This window comes from Porites lutea, chromosome 4, assembly GCF_958299795.1.
Source record: "Porites lutea chromosome 4, jaPorLute2.1, whole genome shotgun sequence".
In the NCBI taxonomy this organism is placed as follows: Eukaryota; Metazoa; Cnidaria; class Anthozoa; order Scleractinia; family Poritidae; genus Porites; species Porites lutea.
This window is the reverse complement of record NC_133204.1, coordinates 35,073,259-35,094,879: the sequence shown is the minus strand read 5'-3', so window position 1 is coordinate 35,094,879 and position 21,621 is coordinate 35,073,259. Positions and strand designations below refer to the sequence as shown.

The 21,621-nt window shown below is 38.5% G+C and overlaps 3 protein-coding genes across 3 annotated transcripts in view; all 3 read right to left on the bottom strand.

Moving 5' to 3' along the window:
* Positions 1-21,621, bottom strand: part of LOC140934582 (uncharacterized) — a 466,993-nt gene that overhangs the window by 280,185 nt on the left and 165,187 nt on the right. The gene's annotated exons all lie outside the window — the stretch shown is intronic.
* On the bottom strand, positions 409-6,257 carry LOC140933019 (uncharacterized). The gene is made up of 5 exons (XM_073382524.1): positions 6,242-6,257; positions 4,915-5,921; positions 3,546-4,683; positions 1,399-1,548; positions 409-935 (listed from the first exon to the last, which is right to left on the bottom strand). Coding segments are annotated over exons 1-5 (2,799 nt in total). The 5' UTR covers positions 6,243-6,257; the 3' UTR covers positions 409-432.
* On the bottom strand, positions 12,507-19,770 carry LOC140933018 (uncharacterized). The gene is made up of 9 exons (XM_073382523.1): positions 19,678-19,770; positions 19,445-19,570; positions 19,012-19,071; positions 18,077-18,163; positions 17,658-17,732; positions 17,375-17,473; positions 14,652-16,232; positions 13,842-13,979; positions 12,507-12,955 (listed from the first exon to the last, which is right to left on the bottom strand). Exons 1-9 carry the CDS (start codon positions 19,733-19,735, stop codon positions 12,507-12,509), a joined length of 2,673 nt encoding a protein of 890 aa, XP_073238624.1. The 5' UTR covers positions 19,736-19,770.

The following is a 21,621-nucleotide window of genomic DNA, read 5'->3' as shown; positions in this document are numbered from 1 at the left end:
TCTGCCGTTCTCTCAACCTATTACCAAAAAACTGAATTTCATTTTAGTGTATTGTAAAGAAACTTATTAAGTGATTAGTTGAGAATGTGTTCGGTTTTGATTGAAAAAATCCCTATAATAAATAAAGGTTTATTTAAGAAAGTCTGCAGAATAATGGTTAATAATTCTACATATTTCATTAATAATTTTTTTTACTATACTCAATTTCAAAAAGGACATTCTTGCAAGCGGACAATTTATGGTTGTACTGACTGGTACTGACTGTACTTTTGGTCCTGAAGCATATTTCCTCAATGCACAATATATCTAACGATGCTCTTAGAATCTCAAAACTGCACATAGATACCGATCGTTTTGTTGTTTGGCAAAGTATTCCTCAGTTAGTCAACTTCACCATTACCATCACCATCACCATTGTCATCGTCGTCATTTTTAGGAAAATTTTACAGCGCTTCTTCGTTTCCTTTTGATTGTGGAATAAAGGTCATTCTTCATTCCAGGTCGCAGAACATTTTGTTGTAAATGTCCATTGCCTTCGATAAGAGGCGGATTGTACAAAGCAACCACAAACGTGTTATTTCCATGAGGGCTTTTTGCAAAAGCTAATCCCATTTCTTTGGTTCCTTTCCATACAATTTGCACAAAATGTCGTGTTTTGGGGCTTATTTTAGGATACGAATAACTATACGACTTTATTTCGCTGTACCATTTGTCTATTGCCTTTTTGGCCAAGTGTTCGTCTGTGTATTGTATCTGAGATAGACTTTCCCCTTGTGGCTCCTGAAGATCATCCAGTGTAAGAAAATCCTTTGTGGCCAGTCTCTGAGCAATCGCTTGAGCTTTGCTAGACAAGTCATGTGACCAAAGAAGGGGAGGTGAGAAGTGCTTGGCCCTCAGCTCGTTGTGTTCCTCCAACGATTCTCTCTCCAAATCATCTTAGAAAACAAAAATGAGTAAATGAATATATTAGGTAAAGAGAAATTGTCCTGTCTTTTATGTCTAAGTGGAACTAAGTGTAGGTAACTCAACAAGGCCATTTTTAAAATGTGAATTTTTTAACATTAGACATGCAGTTGTAGCTATAACCCACAGTCAAACAGCCGGTCACAGGATTTGTCGAGATGATGTTGAAATTTTTGTAGATCTTGTCGATTCAAAAAGTATCACTTCCAACAATTAATGTAAAAAGATGATTATTTCACACTTGCGCGAGACCAACAAAGGTGGGAGGGTGTGTCGCTCGACCCTAACGTTTCGATGATAAACAAAATGTTGAGAAGTTGTTTATAAGAGAGCTTTAAACGAGTTTTAATAATATTACATTCAAGTAATAGCGACAATGCTCCGGCCGAGATGTGTGGGTGCCGTTGTCCCATTTTGTTTTAATGGCTGATGTACCTGCACAAATACTCCTCTGGCAGCTTTTTGTTTGAAACAAATCCTTTTGAGAGCAGGATGTCACGAGGCAGATTCGTGCTCGAAGAGATGTTCCCTTCCCACACGTCACGGAGCAAGTTGACCAATCATTCCACTCACTAAACATAAGATCTAATAAAGAGCTCTCAGTTACTGAGTGTATTTCATGGAAACATGGAAATCCTATTTTACTGTACAGGTTATACATTTACTGATTGTTAAACCCTCTACGTCAATATCTACAGTGTGTAGATGAATTACATTGACTACATGTATATTCTTTGGTGTAAGTTTACTGTACACACGGATCTTTGAAATAACGAAGATATCTATGGGTGTTTTTACCTGGAGGGAGGAAGATCCTAGAAGGCAGAACATCGTTTCGATGGGTTTTCATGCAAAATATTTCAGTTCGTGTGGTGCTCAAGTGAAGAAGGATCGAGAAGAAATTAGATGGGCGGGCGACAAAAACAAAAATGAAATTGGCCCCATCTGCTCTCTTTACTGACGTCAATAACTACCTTTTAGCCCAATTATCACAAAAATCAGCTCGTTGTTACAGCAAACGAAATGGTCGGCCTTTTACCGTGATTAGCTTCTGAACGACCCGCTGCCATTTTTGTCTGGATTGTCCCTAGTACTAGGATGTTCCTAGCGAAGGCAGTTTACATGGTGCTAGGATCTTCCTACCTCTAAGCCAGGGAGATTTTAGTACTAGGAAGATCCTAGCGCTAGGGACAAGTACAACCAATTGCATGTAAACTGAATACAGAAAACGTATGGCGCAAGGATGATCCCCCTTCTAGGATCTTCCTCCCTCTATGTACACAGCCCCTAACTAAGTACGATTGAGATTTCTGGAAGCAAAGATGAATCCACAGAAAAACTTTTAGCTAGTTTTACTTCGATGTTCATTTGTTGTTTTACCATTGCATCTCATTACATATTTTGAAATGGTCACATTTGTCTGTGCGACCGCGTAGGCCAAAAACTCAATTAGGAAAGAGTGTTATCTTAAACATGTTCTTAGTCTTAGTCTTCAGAAAAATGTACTACTGTTCGAATGTTTGGGCAAATACCACAAATAAGAATTTTAGAAGTGATGCAGAAACAAATGGAAATGCAAAGCAGCACCTTTTAGTTGGTAGGACAGACTCCTTATGTTTTTGTTGTATCGTGTTTTAGTTTGCAATTTTGCAAATAGTAGTCAAATTTGTAAAACTTTTTTAGGGTTAATTAGTTGTAAATGCTGTAACATTGTATTTTTCCTTTATCTCTTGTACGTTGTTTTTATTTTCCCTCTTTAGAAATGTAAGTATTGTCATTAGAAGTGTTGTAACCAAATAAATGTAATTAAAAAAAAAGAAAAGAAAAAAAGAAAAAGAATGTTAGAAAATTGCAGCCCGTTCAAAACTTTGCTTGCCGAATCGTCAGCGGTGCGAAAAAATATGATCATGTAACACCTCTCTTAAAAAGCCTGTCTTGGTTGCCTGTGAAGGACCAACTGCTATTATGGCCTTCAAATGCATGACCGGTCACGCCCCTGAATATGTTATATCCCAATTTATTACCCGTGAGCAAGTTAGCCAATTTTAGATAATTTTGTAAATACTTCTTAGTTAAGTTTTAAAAAAGTTGTAATTAGTAATTAGCTAACAATGTAATTAGTATTAGGTTAAGTGTTGTAATTAGTTATAAATAATGTAATATAATCATTGTTCCTAAAAAGCACCTTTGGGGAGGTAACAATAGTGGTTGAAGGTGAAGTTTGTCATTCTGACGTAGACAGTTTTTCAAATATACATTGTAAGCATGGTCAGGCTGCAGTGCTCAGCGGTAACATTGGTGGTCTGCATTGTTTCGAACTAAAAATGAGAGTAACTGATTACGGCAACAATAATTACTTGGTATTTAGAAATCCACCATGTTAAGTCACACACAAATCAAGCGTCATAGTTACAGTAAGCATAGGAAAAGGTAATTTAAAGTGTAAAACAAGGTGACTGTCGCTTGAGTGGCATCGCAATTGAGTTTTGTACTACAATCTCAAGAAAAGAACTCTTCTATAAGTAAGAAGTATTATTCAAGGCATTTTTATAAGCAGTGACACTAAATTTGAGTCAGCTTACTTTTTGTTGCGGAATCATCTTCCGGTTCTCCCTGAGGTGTTGGGTGAACTGGATAATAGTACAGACTTTTCAGCGAGAACCGATTTGGTCCAAAACTTGAGGATGCCGTAGGAGGTGAAGGGTGCGTCGTCGTTCCTCTCAAATAAGACACTATGTTTTGCATTTTTAATGCATCTGCTAGTGAGAAAGTAGATGAAGGACCGTACATTGGCTGATTTCGTCGAAAACCAGTAGTTGTCGGTCTTTCAGAATTTCCATGATTATCATGGATTTCCTCCTTATGACGTTGTGCTCTTATTTTTCCAACGAGCGCGGGTCTCTTGAAGCCTACAGTATGCAGCGTTTCAGGATTTTGTTCATCATTTATCATCATTTGCTCTTCCTTATGGTTAAAGAGCTGCTGTTTGTCGTTGACTATTGCAGGTTTTTGTGCTGATGTCAGTGGTTCGTCCGTTGTTATAACCAATCCTTTATGATCATGATACCTGGGAGTCGACGTTCTATGTGCACTGGACTTTGAAACCTGGGCACCTGGGTCAGGTTCATCTGTATACCTGTCATTTCCTGCATTTGAAAAAGCAGTTCTAACTTTTTCCTGGCGTGCAGCATGTTTCTTATTATAGTAGTGTTCTTTATCACTTTTGACACTCGTTTGCTGTTTCTGTTCAGGTGCTCTATTGACATGGCCTACTTTTTCACTTTTTAACTGTCCCACAATTTCAGCGGTAGGGAAACCAAGTTTACTTCCTTCCTTGGAGATGTTATTCGCACTCTCACTATTTGTATCAAGTTTATCTTCCTTTACCTGGTTGCTACCGCCTGAGCGTTCCGGTTCATTACGAGACATAAATTCTTTGATTTCATTGGTAATCCTTTCCTCTAGCCTGGCAAAGCTTTCGTCCAATGAAGTGTCGTTGTTTCTTTGGTCTACTTCTTTGTGACTATTGATTTCCCCTGGAGTTTTATCCTTAATTCCCTGCATTTTGTCACTTTTAGAGATACTTTTAGTTTTTAAGCCTAAATTTTTTTGATCGGTAGCGACGTCTTTAGCTTCGGTGGTTTCTCTCTGCCCTTTTGTATCATCTTTTTCACCGGCTTTACCTCTTATAGTGCTATTTTCATAGTCGTCATCATCTTTCTTGTTGTTGATTTTGGAAACCGTAGTGTTTTTATTTTCACTCGTGCTCTGAGGTTTACTTCCACCGTCATTTAGGCTTTCATTTTGACTTTTATTTTCACTGTCATTATCGTGATTTTGATTTTCACTGGCATTGTTTTTATCTGTTTTATTTTCACTTTGATTTTCGCTGCCGTTATCATTTCGATTTTTAATGGCGGCACTGGCATCATCAGTTTGACTTTCATTTGCCATTTCATTTCCATTTGTCTCAACTCTTCCATTTTCTTTGTCATCTCCTGTTTTACTATAAGTTTCGCTTTCATCTTCATCCTTTTGTTCATGTTTACTTTCACTTTCATTTCCGCTTTCATCATCAGTTCTCTCGTTTGTATTTGAAATTGTGTTTTCGTCGTGGGAGATAGATTCATCTTCACGATCATCTTCTTTTTCACTATTGTCTACAGTGTTTCCAAATTCATTGTGTTGTTCATCAACGTTCCCTAAAATATTATCGGATTCGTCGAAGTTCCCACCGTCATCAACATTTTGAAAGTCTTCTAGTTCCTTGAACAGGTTTGCATCTTGGTTTCTAACTCGTTGCTTGAGATTTGTCATTGACGTTTCTTGTGAGTTATTATCGTCGCTATCTCTGTTAAAGTCCTTGTATCTCCCATTATCGGTGCCATCGTTAACGTAATCGTCTTGAAGCTCATCAGAATTGAAGTCATTGTCGTGATCATTGTCGTTATCATTCCATTGGGTTGTTTCTGCTTGGCGATGTCTTTGTGTTTTGATACTTGTTTCGTCTGATGGAGACAACCTGTCATCAGCATCATGGCTGTAGTATCGCACGCCATTATGAGATGAGGCGTGGTGTCTTTTGCTCCCATAATTCTTGTGATTAAGAAGCGAATTGATGTCATTCCCAGTTTCACTCTTATCATCCTTATTGGTAGCAAAATTGTCTGAATCCTCCAACAAACTACTGTCTTCATATGATTTGACATTAAAGTCGTTGGGGTCTTTCATTATCCAATCTATCGCTTCTTGATTCGCATTAAAATCTGCTTTAGTTTCCGATTTATATTCAGGCATGCTCTGTAAATCTAATCCTCCATTCTCATCGCTTTTGTCGGATATCGATGCATGATCAATCCCATTTTGGTACTGCAGCTCATTATTGGATGGATATTCCTCGTCTTCTAAGGTGACATCCAAAGGACGAAAGTCTTCTATTCCATTTTTCTGAAGCATCACTAATGAAAGAAGAAAAGGAAATATGGGCAACTTTCCACTGAAATAGGAAATCCCGAAATTTCGGTTGGAAATCAAGTGGCTCGCGCCGTTCTTTTTGGGACGTTTTAGAAGGCATGTACTTTCACAATCTACTACTGGTCTCTTTTTGCGCATTTTTAAAATGAAATTTATAATTTCTGTCGAACTTTGATTTGGCAACCCTTTTTTTTACAGAAAGATTTAAGGACATGTGTTACTTTCCACTTAAGAGTTAACTGCAAAGCTGTTCCTAAATCCGCCTCTCTTAAAGGAGAAGCCAGAATGTAAATTAAAAACTTACTTCCCTCAGCTTTACTGTCCTCGAGTAGTTTTGGTTTGACAAATGCGTTCAAGTATCGAAGGTCATGTGGAGTTATTCGACTGTCAAGGATAACCAGATCTGCATGCATCATGGACAAGATTGATGAAGAGAATGTTAAAGGTTAGAAACAGAAGTATTAAAAGGGATCAAAAGTGGCCGGATTTAGGTCTATGAAAGAATAAGGATTTTTCTGCTTCGTAGTTGGCCATTTCTCTCAGGATAACCTTTAAGCAGGCCTTGTAGGGGAGTGGTTGAGCAAACCAAGGTGAGAGGTAGTTTTCCTTGCTCTATCCCTCACTACCCCATCGAGCCTGCTCACATGTGGATAATCGTATATTTGGTATTATGAGGGAAATCTCTTGTTTTGGGCAATGCGGGTTTCGAGAGATCACTTATAGGTTGTTAATCAGCCGTGTCATTGTTTTATCGCAGCCTTAAATAACTTGTTAGACACACTGACCTTGAAGGGGTGTTCCTTTATGAATGATCTCAACCTTCCTTCTGCCAATCCGCACCCCTGCAAAGGATAAGGCTCGAATAAGGTCGGCAAAACAGTGGAACGTTAGGATATAAATCCACTATATAACGAAGTGCTTAGTGTAACGTACGATATTTTTGGTTCCTGTAATAGTAAAATGTATGGGAAAGGACCCAGTGGTCGATATACCAAAGGCTTGTTATGGAAAAACATATTTTGCCAGTCCCTTCACCCTTTGTTATTAATATGGATGCTCTACTGTAACGGGGATGGAACAGTGGCGGATCCAGTAGGGGGCGGATCCCGGGTGGGTTCATAGCTAAAATTAATCAACTAATGTATCTCTAACTGTGTGCCAAATTTGCAGCTTTTACCATAAATCCCACAATTCACCTAAAATTTTGCACCAATCTGCTGGACTACAGGGGGGGCTCACCCTAATTTTTAGACCAAACTGAGGGCCGAAAAAAAAATTCTAGAGATCGTCCCCCCCTCCTATCTCTGGGTCAGAATAACCGGCCCCCTCTTATGTGAATATCTGGATCTGCCACCGTGGAATACCAAGCAAGTAAAACACCAGATTGAAGCAAGTTCTTAATAAAGTAAAATGTTGCTTACCAGTTACACAGCGAAGTTCGAAGGCGTTTAGTAAAAACACAGCGAGAACTGCGGCAAAAGGATTCATTCGAACCATTCCTTCTGAAAGAGTTTAATGCGCATAACTGTTACCTAGTATCATATGTTTTACGATCTTCAATTTGCAGCATTATTAATTGTCATTCGATAAAATAGATAAAGAAATCGATATTTTGGTGTCTCGAGGATTGAAATTAAAATCAAATTTATCTAGTAGCTGACCACCTCTGTAGCCTACGCATGCGCACCTTAAGGCATGAAAATGATTTTAGGAAAAGTTATTACGTTCGCTCTCAATGGTTTAGTGAGAAGAAGAGAAGTCTTTAGTTTCCAGATAACACTGACTTCGTTTGAGCTACTGATTTAATGAGCGACAGAATGTTACAAACTACGGGTTACTACATTTACTTTCTTATCATTGACGGCTGCCTCAATTTGGGTTGCGATTTTTAATTTTTTAGATACACGTCAATCTTATGTGCAAGTCATTATAACTGTTTGATGGCAAGACCAGTATTCTGGAGGAAATAAAAATTAACCGCCATTAAATAAAGTTAATAGCAATAAGGGCGGTTTTGATTTTTGTTTTGAAAGTAAACAGCTCGGGCTTGAAAAGATCGCAAGTTAGCTTAACGTTAACTAGATGCACTTACTTGTGTTCCACTGAGCGAAACATTCGCTTAACCCATTAGTGATATTTCCTTAAATCAAATCGCCAACCAAGGTTGCCTCAACCATCGATGTTAGGGATTCAAAACGGTGTTTGATAAATAGTTAATAAACTCTTTTCTTGTCTCGTTTCAGTCTTGTATTCAAGATTCTTCCTTGTGTTCGCGATAAAAAGAATTGGTGCGGGTGTCGATATTATTTTGGTGAATTATTTCTTGCTATTAATAAGGGTTCGTTAAAGTTAAGTGTTTTCTCTCAATTTTTAAAACCTGAATTTTAATGGTTTGCTTAATAACCTGATTTTGAGTGTTTGCTTTGCGGGTTATAGATTCATTTAACTACAACGCATGATTTCCTTTATGAGATTCTCTAAAGAACTTACAGTTAAAAGGAAGAAGAAAACCCTCATTGAAGGCCAATGAATAGTCCCTCGAGTGTAAATGTTTGTTCTGCTTTTAAGGTTATATGAATCAGAACACGAGTGTTATTTTGTAATTGAGTACCCACACTGTACTTAGATAAGACGGCTCATTATTAAATTCTTTAGCAAACTGTCCCAAAACTTTAGCTTTTTAGAACTGTTAATTGGCTTCTCCAAACCTTTCTCATTAAGGGTATTCTGTTATGGAACTGACTCTTAATTTTCACGCTCAGCTGATTCATTTATTAACAAACTCAAAATGATCGCCCACTTGGTGTTTTTTCTGCATGGTTTTAAGTTAATAGAGTCATTCAAAATGGCAGCTGTTAGACAAATCATACTAGAGGAGACTGATTATAACAAGCGGACAACATCAAAGATAAAATCAACGGTGCTGTAGTTTATGTTGGGAGCAACATGACGGGTTCACAATCCTTTGCTTTTAGTTTACAAATTGGTACGGAATAACTTACTGAGACGTTTTTATTGGTCAGTAACATCAAAATGGTAGGAATGCTCCCTTTTATTATTTAATTGACGTGTGTACACTATATTTAGTTCGTTATTAAAAGCATAATATTTTCTTGGTGTTGTTTTCCTACCCATATACCTTGTCAGTAACTGTACTCACGTTGTGGCTGGCTCCTAAAATGTTCTACAATTGGCACATAATTTAATGGAGCCGAAACCAATGGTGGAATTGCACACATTTTAGGCATCCTACTGATGAACAATTACGACTTTTAGATATTTCGAGCAACAGCAATTTGCCGTCTGTCCTCTTTGAATTGAACGTTGTGCATCTTCAAGTCCACAAAAACATATAACAAAGGAGTCTGACAGGCTTCTTAACCATTCCACTTTTTTGACTATGGAGGAATGGACCATCGTCACTGGAGAACAGGAAGCATACAAATGCATTAAGGTGTAAAACCATTAAACGCATGGGATAGCAAAACAGAAGGTGAGAGGAATTGTTTATTGAGTTATCCACGTATAGTTTTAGCTTTAAGACTCTAGTTCAAAAGGACACTAAGCTCATTAGTCATCAATAAAGTACAATGTGACATCCCTACTTATATCATTCTAGTCCAACCAAAATGATTTGATATCGTTGAATTCCATGCGGGGAAAGAAAGGAACCCATAGGAATTGATCATAATATTTTTATTTACTGTGTTAAATAATTTGTTTCAGTTGTTACTCTCTGAAAAAATAATAATGATTTACGATGCCGCTGTGTGCTGTTCTCTCATCAAACTCAACAGGCCATCTTAACTATGACTGACTTCATTTCACTACATCTACCAGAATTTTGGTGAATTAGTTTCTTGTGAAAGAAACTGTTGATTAAACCTCACTGAGATTAAGAACCTCCTTACTTCCCACTGATCTCAAGTCTAACGGTCGCATGGAGCAAATTAAACGGATGATGTTGGACTAAAATGTTTTGAGCAAAAACTAAAACCAAGGAAAGCTGGCGCATATTTTCTGGTTATTATTATTTTTTCTGTTTTGGTGTGTTTTCGTCTTTGTTATCGTATTTTTTCATTTGGCTTTGTCCCCTTTATTCCTCCTGCTGGGCCTTTACCTGAGCTTCACAAAGTTTTGCATGTATTTATATAGATTGTACGTCTTTCTGTCTCTTTTAAGGAAGTCTTTGGGTTCTCCTTACTTTGTAGGTTAACCCCCCCCCCTGTGAATCCCTCAGCCTCTACAACACACCGATGTGTAGCAACAAGATCTTGATGTGGGCGGGGGGGGGGGCATGGTTATGGGCCGGTTATGTTGACGTTTTCAGAGGGGTGCCCGATATAAAGCTATTGTAGTTTATCCAAACAACGGGATCGTAAAATATTCCAGTGACATCACCATCTGTGCCCGTTAGAAGGAACTGTGACACAGCGCTTATAGATGTTAAGAGAGTTGGGCAGCCAACAATTACGATGTCTTTGAATTTGTCAAAGGCGTGGGAAATGCTATTGCATTATTTCTTGATATCCTCTTTAAACCTAATTTTTGTAATAATAGAAGTAGTAGTGGTAGTGATGGTGGTAGTGGTAGTGGAAGTACTAGTAGTAGTAGCAGTAATAGTAATGGTGGTGGTGGTGGTGGTGGTACCACCACCACCACCACCACCACCACCACCACTACTACTACTACTTCTATTATTACAAAAATTAGGTTAAAAGAGGATATCAAGAAATAATGTACTACTAAAAAATACTACTACTACTACTACTACTACTACTACTACTACTACTACTACTACTACTACTACTACTACTACTACTACTACTACTACTACTACTACTACTACTACTACTGCTACTGCTACTATTACTGCTACTGCTACTGCTACTGCTACTGCTACTGCTACTGCTGCTATTGCTACTGCTACTGCTACTGCTACTGCTACTACTACTGCTACTGCTACTACTACTACTACTACTACTACTACTACTACGTTAATTTCCTTTTATAGGTTTATATAACTTAAACAGAGCGACAATCATCTCTTCCTACTGAGATCTAGTGAAAATGAACCGTTTATTCCCATCACTAAGGTTGTAGCTTGCTGTGTTGGTGAAGGGGAATAGGGACTTTAAGATCCAACGACGCCACGGCAACGAGAACGTCGCTTAAAAAGTGAATTTGCGTTCTTTCAGTCTTTATCGCAATTATTCCTACCGACTCACATTGTCCAATGTAGGCGAACCCTCCTGGACTTGAATTCCTAGGGACCACATCCAAGTTCAGAAAGAGAGAGAACATTTCGTCGTTGCTTGTTTACGTATTCCATAAGACGCGAACTTAGGCATGTTCACGTGGTAGTCGTGCAAAACGGGCAAAGAAATATACAAACAAGCGTGATGCACGTGCAAAGTCGTTGTTTTGCTAATAAAACCTGTTGTTACTTTTACGTTCTCGTTGCCGTCCCCGTCGTTGGATCTTAAATTCCCTAATGGCATACGTTAGCTGCCGACTTGATCAAAAAACCCTCGATATGTCATATCATTTCTAGGGTATCCGCCTTCAGGTTTAAAAGTCCGTTTAATTAAGAAAGTGAACAGTGGAAAACATTTTTATTACTGTGAAATATTGTAACTATAACCACTCGTTCCGCCCCGTCGTCTTGACGATGGTGAGAGGATTTTTATAAACAAACCATCATTGTGTTCTTTAGCATTATGCATGCTATCTTTCGCTTTGAACAGAATTGTTTGTCAAGCTTATAAATATTCCTGAGAGTTAATTCGCATATTTTGCCTCAGTGGTTTCTGTATAGGTCATAGAAGTGTTCTTGCTCGGCGCACAATGACTTTCTGTATATTAAATATTTTTATTATTCATTCAAAATATTTTCCCGATTCTGGTTGGCTAAAAGCACACGTTCAATTCACCATAACTAGTTACTGATGACCAAATTTGGAAGAATTTTGTGTTTAACGAGGAAATGACGTCAAAAATGCAGCGTTCTCGCAGGTTAAGGCACCGTTAACCGAGAAGACCTGGGGACGAGGTTAAGTTGTTTGGTTGTGAACTTGAAAAATGGCGGAAAAATGGTTTCACTCGTTTCAAGAGTAAGAACTAGGCGAAAAAATAGCTAAAAACATGGCAAGAACAGCAAGAAGACAACTCGAAGGGCGACATCTGCTATTTGGAGAATATTTGCGGAGCTGGACAAACCTAAACGTGCCCTATCGAAGAAGAACTTAACATTGATGGATCGATGGAGGTAAGCATGTTTTAGCCATGTTTTTAAACTATGAATTATTTTGAATGAATAATGAAGCAATTATTGAATCCGGCTTTCGTATCATATGAAGAATTATGGAGATCTCGGAGGAAGTTATCCGCCTCGGCCTACGGCCTTGACGGATAACACCCTCCTCGATCTCCATAATTCTTCATAAGATACTCAGCCTCATTCATTAAATGCTAAAAACTCAACACTTAGTTAATATATAAACGCCGCCCTACGGGTGCCAGGATCAATGCTCTATTCTCGAATAAGTCGTCAGTTTAAATTTGTAATTCTAGTTTTGAGATTCAGGCATGTGCACGTTACTTTTTGCTTCGTTCCTTATGTTTCCAGGTGGGTCATATATAGCCACTACAAAAGTGCGATTCCCATCAGCACTGTTGGCTGCTCCAATCCCGATTTTCTTTGATCCCTTCCATATAAGTTGAGTAAAGTGTTTATTTGAATCACTAATTTCCGGGTCTTCAAAGTTGTAGCTCTTGACCTCGCTGTACCATTCAGCGGTTGCCTTCTCGGCAGCGATGTCATAATTGCGCCAAATCTCAGCGGTGTTCATACCCCGGCGTTTAGTCCCCAAATCTTCCAATCGGATAGAATTGTCAGCCATTTCTTTTGCGATTTTTTGTGCCTTGGCAGCCAAATGACTGGACCACTTGAGTGGAGGACTTTTATGCCACGCTCTGAACTTGTTATGCAGACGAAGACCTGCTCTTCCTAATTGTTCTTTAAAGGTAGGAATACAATGAGAAACAAATGTTTATTAGATTCAGATCAATAGAAAAGTGTTTTGGCGTGTTTATCGTCTAAATTTTGAGGATTTTCGCTGTTCATAGATTTAATTAACTATAGTCCTACTGAAAGCGATTGTATAAAGTCATCTTCTCTTTAGGCATTTGGTCAAACAGTTCGGATAGTTAACAATAACCTCATCAAGTTCGTTACAAATTGCTTTGGTTTGTTCGTGAGCTGGATCTTAACCAGTTCGTGTAATTGACGTAAAACTACAATTGGCGCCAAATTTAGTTGAGACACTTTGCCCTAAAGACTGAGTCTCTCTGACGTTTTGCCAGCGTAAAAAGGGGAAAATAAAGCTCTTCCTCCCCCACCCCCTCCATGCAATGTTGTAGCGCAGTTTGAACCACCTCTAGAAAACAACAATTGAAAACACCCCTTTGAATTAATTCACAACTTTGAATTAATGGAGGGAGGAGGGGTTTGGATTGTTTTGCTCTCCGAAGTTACCGCATTTGAGAACATTGTGTCAATAATTTTGTTGCAAATTGTAGCTCGCCGATCAGTGAAATGAAAATTTTAAATCATATTAACGTCAAGATAAGAGTTGCGTTTTTCTTCGGTTTACAAACCTGCTTCGTGCTGAATTTGGTAAATTCGTCAATTTTATATGGAAAATGGCCAGTTTCAAACAATTTGCTAAAAAGAATGGGAGTCGTTTAAAGTTTGCCATCAGTTTGGTCAGATCTGAAATGAGTTTCGAAAACATTTCCCAACATATTTCAGGGACCACGTAAAACTTTCCTTACACAGGTTTTTAATCTAGTGTTCTCCTTTAAAGTCTGGGTTTTTACATTGTTTTTGATCTTGTTCTTACCGGGACATGCTTCCATGAAACAAGCCTTGCTCTCTGTTCTGTATCCCTTACACTGTGTTCCTTCGCACAACCTAGCTCTGGCCTGAATACCCTGACCACAAGTCACTGAGCAGGGTGACCAAGAGTTCCTTTCTCGTTCTAAACAATTGTCGAAATGAGTTAAAAAAATTAAAAATTAGCATTTGAGTGAAGTAAAACCCGCATATAATACGTTAATGGAAATAAGAAAGACACCCATTTTACAAAAACCATTTGGGAGTGAAGACGTACGCAAATATATCCATTTTTCATTCACGTGGTCAAAGTGGTCAAAGACTAGACTTTAACTGGCGGCGTGTTGAATTCCTAAACAAAATCTCTTGACACCCTATAGGAAGTAGCATTTCGATGCAAAGAGATAAAACGCTTGAAAACGCCGTAAAAGAACGTGGCAGGCAGACTGCAAAGCACTCCATGTTGCGCCACCTTCACGCAAACTTTGTGGATGTTATTGGCTTGCTGTTAGGCGGGTAAGGTAGATTGGGACGCACTAGAACACCGACCCATGGCGTCGGGGATATTAGGCCGAAGCTGAAAAAACCAATACACTTCAAACCAATTACACCTATGATCTCAACATATTTCTTAAGGAGGCTTAAAATAACAGCCTATTTTCGAGATCAAAAACCCCTTGCTTTCAAAAAAAATCTCAGTTGAGAAAACCTTGTTAACATCAGTTTCATTTTGAAAACTTCGTATTTACCCTTGTATTGAAGAAAAGCTAGGGAAAAATCGGAAAAATCCTATTATCTATCGTTTGAAAAAAGGTACCTTGGTGTATTATGTTACTGGTTGGCATATAACGAGCCGGAGCTTCACTGAGCCTTCCCCTGCTTATTGGAGAGTCCTCGATGAATTTGGAAGGCCTGAGGAAATTCTTCAAGGATAGAGCTTTGTTATTGTCCACATTTTCCCTCAGGTTTAACTTAGAAGGAAATAACTCAGATGGTGGGGACTTCCCAACCCCGGCAAACGAGACTCGGCTAAGTTCGTTGTACTTCGTCGGGGACATCAGACTAAGGGAGTGAAGAGCGGTTGGTGATAAAAATACGAACCGACCCCTTGTTGGCCTCACGGCAGACATGACCTTGTCGTCATTTTGGAGAATATCTTTCGCCTCACCGCGTCCGATCTCATCTTGATTTAGCTTTGCATTAGTTTTTCCCAGAATCTGCCAACTTAGCATTTCTTTAATTGGTTTTTCATCGTAACTTCCAATAGTGTCTCCTTTCTTGACAGGAAATTCCTGTGTTGGATTCGTCTGAGATTCCCAGAGATAACGGTTCATTTTCTCACCGTCTATTGCCATTTTAAGTTTTGTACTGTCTTTCTCATTTTCGTTTAGAGTAGCTTTGCTGGATATTTCTTTTATCGTGTCTGTGTCTACTAATTTAACGTTGCCTGGAACTTTGAGAAGAAGTGAGCCATCATTGCTCGTTCCGGCCTTAAAACTTACTGGTTCTCCAGCACCAGAAATTTTAAATGTAACATAGTTTTCCTTTTTTAGGTCTACTTCCTTTAGTGGAATTTGTTTGTTCAGCGTTGTCTCATCCGAGGGCATTTCAGAGTTTTGAAGCTTTTTCTCTAAATCAGCGGCAGCATTAAGTGATGGCTCTCGAACAGTTGGTGTCTGATCTTTAATCATGCTTGATGCTGCCAATGGATCCGCTTGAAAGACATGTCCTTGTATACTAAGATTGATTCCCTTAGGTAAAACAAGTGTCTGAGTTGTTTTCTTAGAGTCATGAGTGAACGCTTCCTTAAGTGGGATCCTTCCAGACGTAAATACATTCCCCTGCGAAGGAACTGTAGGAAGATTCGTGACTTGTTTAGGAAACGTCGTTGAGGTAACTTTACTCACCAGCAACCTATCAACGCCCACATCTTGTTGATTGAGATTCCCCCCCAAAAGCTTCTTAAGAATGCTTTGCTGACTATCTCCTTTGCTTTGTTGTTGCGTTTCGTTTCGCTGTTTCAACATATCCTGAACGACCTTTCTACCAATCATCGCGTAAAGATCTGAATGATCAGACGGTGAGCCTTGTTTGTCCTGATCATTGTGATAACCTTGAAAGATTTCTTTGTCTTGAGGATCCAAATCTTCCTCATTCTTTGGCATTTCGAAAGGGCTTTTTAACATTTCCAATGGATCATTTTTGTCATAACCACCATTGTTGGAGTGGGAGTCTGACCCTTCGCTGTAGTCTGATTCCTTGTAGCTGTACTCAGGCAAAGGGTTGGCCGTGTACATGTCACTTACTTTTCCTACGTTGGATTCTTGAGGCTGGTCGCCCTCAATCAGACTGATTTGGCGATAAAAATCCTTATCCACTCCCACACTACGAAAAGGGCCTTCAAAAAATAAATAAATAAATAAATAAATAAATAACAATAATAATAATAATAAAACGCAACAAAATTACAGTTATGTTACCGCCGCTACTCCACATTTTTTTGACATATTTTTGTGTTAGTGGAGGCAACGGGACCGATGGGTCCGGCGGTCATAAGTCCACTTGCTGGATATCTTCCTTGGTCATTCCGAGTCCAGACCCTCGGTCTCGCTCGTAAATGGCTTAGTGGTAGTCTCCCTCCGGCCAGCGACTGTAATTGTGTAATTACACATGTTCTATATTTATTAGTTGTTTCTAATTATTCGAGTGGAAAGCTTGTAAACTAGCAGAAAAGCTAAAAAATGTACTTTCACTTTTACCTTTTTTAACCTAAATTGGTGTATGGGTTCCAAGGAGGCTCTCGCAATTGGACTCGCAATTGAACGGTCTTAGGTTCGAGTTCCGCTTTGACCAGTAACTCGATTTGTTTTTCGGTCGTCTCAAGTTAAATAGCCACATGGTTGCCTCTTGCAAGTTGGATTTCTAAATCCTTTTATGTTATATTTACATTTACTGTTTCAAGTTATTTGAATGGAGTACCTGTTGACAAGTTACAGAGGCTAAGCCCAGTTCTAGCCTGCTATAAAACAAACATTTAACACTTCATTTATCACTATGTACCGCAGAAACAATAAAAAACCATAGGTCTAAGAAGTAGAGTCGTGCAATTTGAAAGGTTTCGCTGTTATTCGATCCCTATTTTGCACGACTCAGGCTTCAAAACATTGGTTCGGCCTAATATGAAAGCCCCCAGGAAAGGTGTGGAAGAGATTTATAAAAAAATTCTTAATGGAATTGCAACGTTGGTAACATCACTGCTAATTTCAAAGAAAATATACTTACACCAATAATTTTGTATGAACTTAAGTAAAAACTTCGTTCCATTAAAAAACTGAAAGGGATAACCGTTTTAGATGTGTGGGTCTAGTAGAAAAAGGCCTTTTCTCTGAGTATCTGCACATTTCTTTAGGTGGCATCCTAAAAAATAATAAAAAATAATTGCCAGATCCCCCTAGAAGAAGCTCTTAGCTGTTACATTGTACTTCAACGTGCATTACGTTTTACAAAGCATGCACGTGCAGAAGTAAATTTGACTCTTACTCAAGTCGTCTTTGAGACCTCTTTCAAGGTTGAACCCTGGTCTTTCCATTCCATCATTCTTTATCTGCTGAACGAAGTTCCTACTAATCCTTTTAATATCTGAAGGATAAGAAATCGGGGTTACCCTGTTAAGTGTAAGACTTATTTTTAATTTTGTCAGAAATTAATTTAACGTGGCAGTGCGTTTCTTGAGGTCTTCAACACCTAGGTGACAGGCAGCTGTTGGACAAGGTTGTTGTAACAACGGTAATAGCAACCTTGCGTTGTTTGATATGTTACTTACTCTTCTTTCCGTCTCCTTCTCCTTGTAGTTTTGACGCTATTCCAGTCGTTGGATCCTCATGATTCCCCCCAGTTTCTACAAAAGTTGAAAACAACAAGCAAACAAACAAATAATGTTAACTAATTTCGACATTTGAAGGGGCATGACACGAAATTCAAGCTTTCTTTCGGCCCTTTGAAAACGTCTTTATTTCTTTCACGAAGTTCTTAGCCTGCGAACACAGACATATTTCCGGTCGTCGCTTCTCTCCACCCGAAGTTCTGTACGAATCTTTTGCCATGTGAACAGTTCGTGTACTTAATATTTAATCAAACGTTTGTTTCAGCTTGTTCTTCTAAAGAAGAGTTCTTACGATTCCGAGGGTGTGCATAGTTGACGAACGTAAAGTTAAATGCGACCATTTGAAAAGAAGAAAACACCTCTATCAAATTGATTCACCAAACGCTGATCAAGCGGCGACAAGTGGCTAGAATAATCCAGAGCGCTGTTTGTCAAACGTTGTTCATCTGCCAAATGAAAAAGACATTAGATCGAAGTTAAACAAATGATAAGTGGTGAAAACGATATACCTCTATCAAGTTAGGAGTAAAGAAGCTGAAGGTGAGAGTGCTGGACTCTTCCACCACCACACTTGTAAACACCTTACTGGCCTACTTCCTGCCAATTGGGATTCTTTACCTTGTCGCACTTTATTTGTATTAAAAACACTTCCAAATCAAAACAAAACGGGACGCTTGTTAAAAACAATCTTTGAAATGAAGACTAGTTTGTCGCGCGTTGTGGGAATAAAAGGCACGAGATGTTCGTGTGGCCTCGCTGGTTTTTTCTTTGTCAATATACTGACGCTAAACTAAAGTGTTGCAAGACACCTTCATTTCAAAGGTTTACACCAGACAATTGATTCGATAGATTAGTTGCAAATAGACTACGAGTAGTTCCCGACGAGTAGTTCTCGCCTTTTCTCGCCTGGGGTGATTTTCACGCGCGCTCGCTTTTCGCTCGCTCTACTATCCCTTAGGAAAAATGGGGGACTACTCGTAGTCTAAGTTGTAAATATAGACTAGTCTCTTTGGTAACAGTTTTTCGCCCCATATAAGGAAATCCAACACAGTTTTAGATTCTGGATTCCACACCGTGGATTCCGGATTCCAGGGACTGGATTCCGGATTCTTTGTCGGTGGAACGTGGATTTTGGATTCCAATCTTTAGTGAGATTCCGGATTCCTCGGGGTTTATTCCCAGATTCCATAATAAACATTTTCTGGGTTACGGATTCCACAAGCAAAAATTTCCCGGATTCCCTCAGATGGGGCGAAGGGCTTTGGAGATTGATACATTTCGATTTTGTTTTTACCTTCAAAGGCTGGTAGTTGATCTAGCAGATTTACTTCACTTTTTCTTGAACTGCTTTCTTCTAAAAGGTGATTAAGGTAAATGAAATAATCAATTCACTCGCATGGTACCAGCATTTCATTCATTGTTGTGTCCACAATTGAGTTGAATGATGTTTGGCGATGTTGGACGGAATGGTCAAAGCAACCCAGCATGGTTTAAAATGTTTCATCGAGTGTTAAATGCGACAAGAATTCTTGGCGAATTATTTGCCGTCCAAAACGTGAGATGCAGTTGCAGGATCATTGTCTTCCTTTTGAAGTGTAATTTCGTGCACAGCTTTATGTGGATACATAAGTTTCAAGATATGTTCAAAAATGGCCATCGTACTGCGATATGAACCATCGCACGAAAAAGACTGAATCAGGGCCATTTTATATTTAATTTGCACTAACCTGTGTTCCTGCTCAGTAGAACCTCTTCTGGTTTTATTCCAATAAGGGCAGAACGAACTGTTTTTTCTTCGCGATGGATACCTATTCTTGTGCCATTCGCCCGTTTTGGTTTCTTTCCAGAGGAACCTAGGGTGACATTTGTAACGGCATTGAGCTTTCCTTCCTGTCTGTTATGCTTTTTCTTTATTGTCAGAGAAAGTAAGGAATATTTATCTTTTTATGTTTCAACTTACCTTCTGTCAAGAAGAGCAGCAATAATAATGTAGTCTGCAACGGCGGTAGCTTGAACATTTCTGAAGCCTTTTAAAGGTTCGCGCCACTGAAAGCGTGGCTGTATTTCCTAAGTTTAAGAAAAGCATTAACAATGAAACAATTCATCGTGCGCTTACGAAGCGTCTATAATAACTAACTTTGAAAAAGTTTTTGTAAGTGTGCTCCTTTTAAGCGCCGCACAGCCACTTTAACACTTAGCTAATCTAAGCAAGCAGATTCCAGCAATTCAATGCACTTATCCGATACGCCAAACTGAAACATCGCGCAGGAAGTGCAACCGAATAATTTGAGTATTTTTTCTTGTTTCTGTTTGATAAAACATCATTAGAAAGCAATAAACTGTCCAACGATAGTGTGTGAAATGCTTTTCGCATTAAAAATAAAAAATCACTCCGCTTTTTAAGTCACATCCTGTGCGCGTTACAATTGCTCACCTTCTGTGTCCCATGAGGCTTGACAGGGCCAAAAAAGATTCAATTCTTAAGCTATGTTTTTTAGTCAAGAGCTACAGTTTTGCTTTTTATAGGCAAAGTTCATTGATACCGATGCAGTTTGTTGCCACCATAAAAATTATGTACCAATCATATAGCAGCAAATATATATTTACAGTGCTAGTTCTTTGGCACGGCGATCAGGTTTGTTACTATAACAGATGCTTGATTTAGTGGTATTGTCTTTATAACAAATTTCACTTATCCATATGGCACTTAGTTTTGAATAAAGACATCCATTTTACATCTTCCTGTACTGACTAAATGTGGGCCGCCTGGTTTGAGTAGACTACGCTAGAAACAATAAATTTAAATAGTTTCGCGATCAGCTTTCCTTTACTTTTTGATTCGTTTCAAATTACAAGAATTGTACAAGTTATAATTGCAATACTGACATATTTATTGCCTGTAAAAAACATGAATTGCTGCAATACCTAAGTAGAATTTTGAAGATCACTTTATACTTTTCTCGTTAAGATTATTTCATCAAATTAAAGCAAATGACCTCTTAGGGCTTTGAAAGCTCTTGCCTAAGTGCAGACAACTTTCACTATAAATAATCTTATAACTTCGTATCTTTTCTCTGCCTTTTTAAACAAATACTCCTCGATACATATATTTCACCTTCCAATTCAGACCACAATTCACGTATAACGATGAATTGGATAGATCCTCGTGTGTAAACGCACTAGAGGAGAAAGTATAAGATCACTTACCATTCACATTTCGGAAGTCTTTCTGCAATTTTTCTGCTTTTTTCCCTTTTTCAGATGGAATCCATTTTTCGCGACCGAAAAAGCCTGTTGTTAATTATGCAAGACAAGTGGTACAGGTTGTCTACTCATGACATAATTGAATTGGGAAAGCACGGTTGAGCAGCCCAAAGAAAAGGTATGTCTTTGATTAACCGGTGCAGGCTATGGTTCAACAGTCATTATGTGTTGGGTGCCTAAACTAACTGACTAAAATATTCAGTAAAGTAACTCACTAAACCGAGATAGAAACCTTAACCATCAGTAAACGAACAAAATCCTTATTGTTGGTTCGTTAGCAGTGTTGGCGGGAAAATTATATGAGAAGTTTGTCATTTAAAATTATTGTGCATATTTCATCTCAGCCACCGTACTCCTCCGTTAGATACAAGTAAAGTGAATCCAATATTTTAATTAGCGGCGTTTGATTTTGGAATCTTTGTTACTGAATAAAGGGATCAGAAAACACGAAAGGGGTGAACGAGTAACTAGTGAATTTAGTGATTAGAACTTGAAAAATTCCTCGACCATCACTTCTCCTCGATTTGGTTGTGGCGGGTATTTGCTCAATGTAAAAAGTGTCTGTAGAGAATTGAAAAAAATAAAAATAAACAAATATACATATCAAACAAAAGATACCTCTTTGTCGAATGTTAGTAAC

Coding starts and splice junctions, on each gene's coding strand:
- LOC140933019 (XM_073382524.1), bottom strand. Junction 4,684..4,914: donor AGACAAATGGAAATGAAATG/GCAAATGAAAGT, acceptor ATCAACAACAAG/AAAGATGATGACGACTATGA. Junction 1,549..3,545: donor AGATGATTCCGCAACAAAAA/GTAAGCTGACTC, acceptor GCTCTTTATTAG/ATCTTATGTTTAGTGAGTGG.
- LOC140933018 (XM_073382523.1), bottom strand. CDS start 19,735: ATGTTCAAGCTACCGCCGTTGCAGACTACATTATTATTGCTGCTCTTC. Junction 16,233..17,374: donor AGGTCTCAAAGACGACTTGA/GTAAGAGTCAAA, acceptor TATTTTTTGAAG/GCCCTTTTCGTAGTGTGGGA. Junction 12,956..13,841: donor TTTCATGGAAGCATGTCCCG/GTAAGAACAAGA, acceptor CTACCTTTAAAG/AACAATTAGGAAGAGCAGGT.